The sequence below is a fragment of the Mandrillus leucophaeus genome, unplaced genomic scaffold (genome assembly GCF_000951045.1).
Source record: "Mandrillus leucophaeus isolate KB7577 unplaced genomic scaffold, Mleu.le_1.0 Scaffold8, whole genome shotgun sequence".
NCBI lineage: Eukaryota > Metazoa > Chordata > Mammalia > Primates > Cercopithecidae > Mandrillus > Mandrillus leucophaeus.
In genome coordinates this window covers 2,116,158-2,122,982 of record NW_012108696.1, presented here as the reverse complement: position 1 = coordinate 2,122,982, position 6,825 = coordinate 2,116,158, and the positions used below count along the sequence as shown (strand labels likewise).

The 6,825-nt window shown below is 57.4% G+C and overlaps 1 protein-coding gene across 1 annotated transcript in view; it reads left to right on the top strand.

Moving 5' to 3' along the window:
• Window positions 1-357: 357 nt before the first annotated feature.
• The window catches only part of SEMA6B (sema domain, transmembrane domain (TM), and cytoplasmic domain, (semaphorin) 6B), a 19,970-nt gene continuing 13,502 nt past the window's right edge, over window positions 358-6,825 (top strand). The window contains exons 1-9 of the mRNA XM_011967471.1: window positions 358-630; window positions 1,685-1,834; window positions 2,020-2,143; window positions 2,943-3,003; window positions 3,150-3,212; window positions 4,103-4,204; window positions 4,628-4,718; window positions 5,097-5,216; window positions 5,718-5,806. Coding sequence (XP_011822861.1) covers window positions 1,714-1,834; window positions 2,020-2,143; window positions 2,943-3,003; window positions 3,150-3,212; window positions 4,103-4,204; window positions 4,628-4,718; window positions 5,097-5,216; window positions 5,718-5,806 — 771 coding nt within the window. The 5' untranslated portion in view covers window positions 358-630; window positions 1,685-1,713. The remainder of the gene's footprint in view (window positions 631-1,684; window positions 1,835-2,019; window positions 2,144-2,942; window positions 3,004-3,149; window positions 3,213-4,102; window positions 4,205-4,627; window positions 4,719-5,096; window positions 5,217-5,717; window positions 5,807-6,825) is intronic.

The window sequence follows — 6,825 nt, the reverse complement described above, 5'->3', positions numbered from 1 at the left end:
GATCTCCTGACCTCGTGATCCGCCCGCCTCGGCCTCCCAAAGTGCTGGGATTACAGGCGTGAGCCACCGCGCCCGGCCGCCATTTTTTTTTTTAAAGGCACAGGGCAGACATGGCTCTTCGGTAGGTTCTGGGGTAGGGGCTAGAAGAGCCCGTGATATGAGGGGAGGGGAGGCCGAAGGGGAGTCTGAGGTCAGGAGCCTTGAATCCCAGGGAGAGGCTAGGGCCTGGACTCAGGGGTCCCTGGGAGCCACAGGAGGCTGTAGAGTAGGGGCGGAGCCAGGGAAGGAAACTCTGAAGGAAACAGGGCCGTGCCCTGAACACACGTGGAATCCGGGTGCTCGCTGAGTCACAAATCCTGGAAGCTCAGGGTCGTGGAGAGGAAGCCCTGCCGCTCTATGCAAGGTCTTCCTGTTTTTGGAGGAGGCAGGCACTCCAGGGCCGATCGTCTCGAATCACCTTCACCTCTGGGGGCTCAGAATCCCTGAGCCACAAAGCTGGGGCAGGGCTGGGGGATACCCCTGCTGCTCAGACAGGGAAATGGGCACGGAGCTTGCCCAGTACTTCCCAGAAGGACGAGGCTGCTGAGCTTCTCATTCGGGGCTCCGGGACCTGGACTGTACCCCTTTCTGGTAGGGGGTGCCCTGAACTGAGACCTTCAGGCATGGAGGGCGGGGGCTCAGAGGTTGAATTCTGCTTCCATGTCATTACCTGGGTGGGAGAGGGCCTCCACTCCACACACCTAGAAGTTTCTGCAAAATTACCTTGAATGGGAGTGAGAAGCAGGCCCCCTTGAGAGGTAGTGAGGCGCCTGTCATGGAGGTATGCAAGCGGAGGACGAAAAGGCTGGACTTGAGAAGGAGGTCAGACCTCCAGGGTCACAGAGGCCCTTGGCATGGGGAATAGTCTGTGACTCTGTAGTTATGTAGTACTGTCTTTCCCAGCTTGTGGCATTTTTTTGTTTGTTTTTGGTTTTTTTTTTTTTGGATGGAGTCTTGCTTTGTTGCCCAGGCTGGAATGCAATGGTGCGATCTTGGCTCACTGCAGCCTCCACCTTCTGGGTTCAAGGGATTCTCCTGCCTCAGCTCCCCAGTAGCAGGGATTACAGGCATATGCCACCACGCCAGGCTAATTTTTGTATTTTTTTTGTAGAGACGGGGTTTCGCTATGTTAGGCAGGCTTGTCTTGAACTCCTGACCTCAGGCGATCCTCCCACCTCGGCCTCCCAAAGTGTTGGGATTACAGGCGTGAGCCACTGCACACAGCCAGCTTGTGGCTTATAAAATTCCAACTGTCTTTGACTTTTTTTTTTTTTGCCTTTGAGTTTAATATTTTTGTGTTTTAATTCGAAGGATTTTTATGCGTGTATTTTGAGATTGCATTTTTAAATGTGTGTTTTAGGATATTGGTATCTATTATAATTATTATTATTAGTTTTTAATTACTGAATGCATTTTTGTTTGAAGTCATTTCCTGGGCTTTCACGCACACGTGACCATAAAGCTGTTCTGATAATTAAATCAGTGCTGTGTATTATTATTATTATTGCCACTATTGTTATTATTAATTATTATCCCCGGGGGGCAATTTTTCTGGGATTTGAAGGAGCGGCTGAGGCTCTCGCGTGCCCTCTTGTGGCCGCGAGTCGGACTGCAGGCCGCTCACCTCGCCGCCCCTCACCCGCAGGCGTCACCTCCTGTCGCCTCGCCCTCGCCATGCAGACCCCGCAAGCGTCCCCTCCCCGCCCGGCCCTGCTACTTCTGCTGCTGCTACTGGGGGGCGCCCACGGCCTCTTTCCTGAGGAGCCGCCACCGCTCAGCGTGGCCCCCAGGGACTGTGAGTCTGGGGTTATCTTGCGGGGGGTGGAGTCCCGTGGGAGTGTCTGGGTTCCCGGTTGGGTCTGCTGCCCCCACTGGGGGACTCAACCAGTTCAGGAGACACCCCTAGAAGGGGCATGACCTCGAGTCGCCCTCTCTTCACCCCCAGCCCTTGCTCACACCCCTCTCCACCCCCTCACTCAGACCTGAACCACTATCCCGTGTTTGTGGGCAGCGGACCCGGACGCCTCGCCCCCGCAGAAGGTGCTGAGGACCTCAACATCCAGCGAGTCCTGCGAGTCAACAGGACGCTGTTCATTGGCGACAGGTATTGCTGGGGACAGCGAGGAGGCCTGTGTGACTGGAGCAGAATGAGCGAAGGGGAGAGAGAGAGGAGGGGAGTGCAGGGAGGGGACGGGACAAATCGTGCAGAGCCTGTTGGGTCATTGGGAGGACTTCGGCTTTGACCCGGAGGAAGGTGGGAGCCACGGAGGGTTGTAGGTAGAGGAGGACTGGACCTGACTCAGGTGCTCACACGCGCCCTCTGGTGGCTGCTTCTGGGAGGGGGCGAGAATGGAAGCCAGGGGACCAGGGTGGAGGGGACTGGGCTTTCCAGGCTGGCTGTGATGAGGCTGGACCAGGTGGAAGCTGTCGTGGGGAGAAGCGAGTGTGAGATTACGGGGCTTCTAGGGATGGGCATCCCAGGAAGGAGAGATGCCGGACAGATCAGATGCTTTGGAGAGAATGAGGAGGATGGAGAAGTGACCACTGGGCTTAACCACACAAGGTCACCAATGATGTTGAGCAGGGCGACTTCCTCGGCATGGGTGTGACCGGGGAGAGACTGGTGGGCGCCTGGGAGGCGCCGAATGGGGCACCTGGCCTAAGGCCATGGGACGAGGTGTTGGGGGCAGCCCGTGGGGCGTGTCGGGCAGGAGGTGGAGGGCAGGGTATGAAGTCCTGCTGGGGCCCTTAGTAGGGGTGTGGTCGGCGCTGGAGTTGCTGGTGTCAGAGACGTTGGCATGTGCCTGCGTGCCCCCGTGTGCACGCCACATTGGCAGTGGGAAGGATGGAATGGGAGAGAGCGGTGGAGCCCCCATGTCTCACTAACTATGCCCCTCCCCCAGGGACAACCTCTACAGGGTAGAGCTGGAGCCCCCCACGTCCACGGAGCTGCGGTACCAGAGGGTGAGGAAGGGGTGCAGGTGGGAGTGGAGGGGTAGGGCGGGGGGGCTTGGCACTGCACCGCAGGGCTGGGTGAATTCGGCCGTGCATGACGGGGTCACTTAGGGCTGCTGGGACCCGATACCCCCTCACCAGCTCTCTGTCTGCAGAAGCTGACCTGGAGATCGAATCCCAGCGACATAAACGTGTGTCGGATGAAGGGCAAACAGGAGGTGAGTGAGCCCTGGTTGGGTCCCAGCCCCCGCAAATCAGCCCTGGCGTTACCCATGCCCCGCCCCAATCAGGCCAGGCCACGCCCACTCCGCCAGCCCTGGCCACGCCCCAACCCACCTCCTGTCAGCCCTGGCCACGCCCAACCGCCAGCCCTGGCCACATCCCCAAACAACCATGGCCACGGCCACGTCCCCACTCAATTGGTCCTAGCCCGGCCCCCAACCTAGCTACAATTAGCTATAACCACGCCCCAAATAGTTCTGGCTACGCCCACACCTCTGCCCCAGTCAGTCCTACCACTACCCCCATTCTCGTTCCAACAAGCCCAGGCCATGCTCACACCCCACCTAATCGCTCATACCCCACCCAATCGATCAGGTCCCCATCCCGACCCCTACCCTATCAGCCCTGCCCGCCCCACCCCGCCCCTGGCCCGCCCCAATAAGCCCAGGCCATGCCCACCCCACCAACTCTGGCCATGCTCCCAACCTGGCCCCAATCAGCCATAACCATGCCCACCACGCCCCAGTTAGTTCTGGTCACGCCCATGCCCCACCCCAGTTGGCCCCGGCCACACCCAGGGCGGATCCTTCTCCTCCTCCATCCCAGGTTGGGACTCTGCTGTTGCCATGGTTATGCCCACAGTCTGAACATGCCCACAATCCTGGCTTTGCCTGCACTGCTGATACAAAGTGTTACCCTGTCTGGGCCGCACCGTGTCCCCAGCCAGTCCTAGGTTCAGCCCCTGCCTTGACCCCAAGGAGGGTCCCAGACTTGGCCACGCACACCACAGACCAGCCCTCCACCCACAAAGCTCAGGTTCTGGCCACGCCTGTGACCATGAGCACGCCCACATCGTGCTCCCCACTTCCTCCTGTCCCCACCCCAGGGCGAGTGTCGAAACTTTGTAAAGGTGCTGCTCCTTCGGGACGAGTCCACGCTCTTTGTGTGCGGTTCCAACGCCTTCAACCCGGTGTGCGCCAACTACAGCGTGAGTCTTAAGACTCCCTGCGCCCCAGGTCCAACCTCCAGGCCTCTGCTCGCCCGACCTCTGCTGGCCATGACTTTTCCCCAGGCCATGTCACCTCCTCCAGGAAGCCTTCCTGGATATACTCTCCCTGCCTCCTGCCCCTGAGCTCAAGAGGAGTCACCGCTGTCCAAACGAGGCCTGTACAGGGTGCCAGGGAAGCCATAGCTACTTAGACAATGAGCCAGTTGCAGGTCTAACTAGAGATCGACTCTTAAACCCATTTACAGATCAGTAAACTGAGGCCCTGAGAGATTAAGTGAGTGGCCAAGGTCACACAGTAATCCATGGTGGACCAGGATTCCCCCTAGAGTGGGGGGCTGAGGGAGCCAGGGGCTGCTAGGCGGGGTCAGGAGATCTGTCACTCAGCCCCCATGGTCCCTGCAGATAGACACCCTGCAGCCCGTGGGAGACAGCATCAGTGGTATGGCCCGCTGCCCGTACGACCCCAAGCACGCCAATGTTGCCCTCTTCTCTGGTAAGTACCCCCCCAACCTCCATCTGATCAGCCCCAGCCAGAGGCAAGACCTAGCATTTTCTACTCCAGCGTCTGGGTCATTTAGAAGGCAGCTGGATGGCCACTCATCCCAGCTGTGACGTGGGCAGACTCTTAGCCCAGGTTTGGGGCTCAGCTGGGATTGAGGCTCAGCAGGGCTCGGGGCTTAGCCAGGGTCAGGGGCTCAGTTAAGGTCAGGGCTTGGATGGAGGTGGGGCCGGGATGGGATCAGGGCTCAGCCTGGAGACAGGGGCTCCCCTAGGCTCAGGGTTCAGTCTCAGAAAATCGAGTTTCGACCCACCCAGCCCCTGGCCTCTGCGGTCTAATCTCTTGCCTGCCTTCCCCACCCACCCCATCCAGACGGGATGCTCTTCACAGCTACTGTTACCGACTTCCTAGCCATTGACGCTGTCATCTACCGCAGCCTCGGGGACAGGCCCACCCTGCGCACCGTGAAACACGACTCCAAGTGGTTCAAAGGTGAGACCAGGAAGAGCAGTGGGCCCAGACCTGGCAGGGCCCAGAACCTGACATTTATCAAATCCCCCCACCAGAATAAGAGTCCCAGAGGAGCTTGGTGGGAGGATTTCCACCACATCTTTGGAATCTGTTGGCCTTTTTGAAGGCTGGAAAGCTAGAGGAACAAGTTTAGTTGGATCTAAAGTAGAACCTGCTGGAAGTGGGTGGCTTAGAAGCCCAAAATGGAACCACAGAAAAGATACAGCAAGACTCAGCTCTTCAACGCATGAGGGAGGAAGATAACAAAAAATAGTTGATGTTGCCATTTGCAGCAAGAGACACAGCGATTTTAGGCTCTTCTGACCTCCCTTCCCCTGCAAAAAACCAAACTTTGAGTCTGTTTCATTTTGCCTGGGTAACCAGCCTAGGTCCCCCCTTCACCATAAAAGCCAGTGAGTTCTTAGCCCCAGAAATTCCTTTTGTCATGTCAGGGGCTGAGTTCTGACCCCTCCTCTCCTGCAGAGCCTTACTTTGTCCATGCGGTGGAGTGGGGCAGCCATGTCTACTTCTTCTTCCGGGAGATCGCGATGGAGTTTAACTACCTGGAGAAGGTGAGGCCAGTGCAGTGGGGCATGGAGTTGAGAGGCTGTGATCATGCAAAGTAGAGGGGGCAGAGGTGGATCCATGAATGCCTACATGGGGCAAGAGGGTCCTGCCCTCCATTTCTGGTTCCCAGGGCCTCCCTTCCAGCCATGATCAGGCCCCGAGCCTGAAGGCATCTACAGAGCAGCCGTGGAGCACTCAGTCCTGACGACGGACTTGAGTTGGAAGTCAGATACACCTGGTGCTGTTGCTGTTCACCTGTCCACCCACCCAGCCACAATCACCTATCCATCCTTCATCCCCTGTCCATCCGTCTACCTGCTCACCCTCCCACTTACCCATCTGCCTGTTTTTCAGCCCACCCACACTTTCATGAATCCATTAATCCATCTACTCATCCACCCACTACCCATCCATCCATCCATGCACTCATCCATCTGTCCACGCATCCATCCACCCATCAGTTCATCCAACCACCCTTCCATCCTATCCGTCCATGAGTCCATCCCTCAGTCCGTCCATCTATCCACCATCTATCCATCCATCTGCCAATCCATTCATCCATCCGTCCATCCCATCCACCCATCCATGCACCCACCAATCCATCCATTTATCTACCCATCCATCCATCCATCCATCCCTCCATCCCTCCATCCCATCCATCCGCCAATCCATCCACCCATCCATTCATCCATCTACCTGTCCAGTCACTCATCCATCCATCATTCATCTATCCATCCATCTGCCAATCCATCCACCCATCCACCCTTCCATCCCATGCATCGATCCATCTCATCCACCCACTCATCATCTATGCACCCACTTATCTATCCATCCATTTATCTGCCCATCTACCCACACACCCATCCATCCATCCATCCATCTATCCATCCATCCATCCATCCATCCACTCACCCATCCAACCATCCATCCATCCCCCCATCCAGCCCCCCACTTATCCATCCATCCATCCACTCACCCATCCAACCATCCACCCACCCAACTCACCAATCCATCCATCCATCCA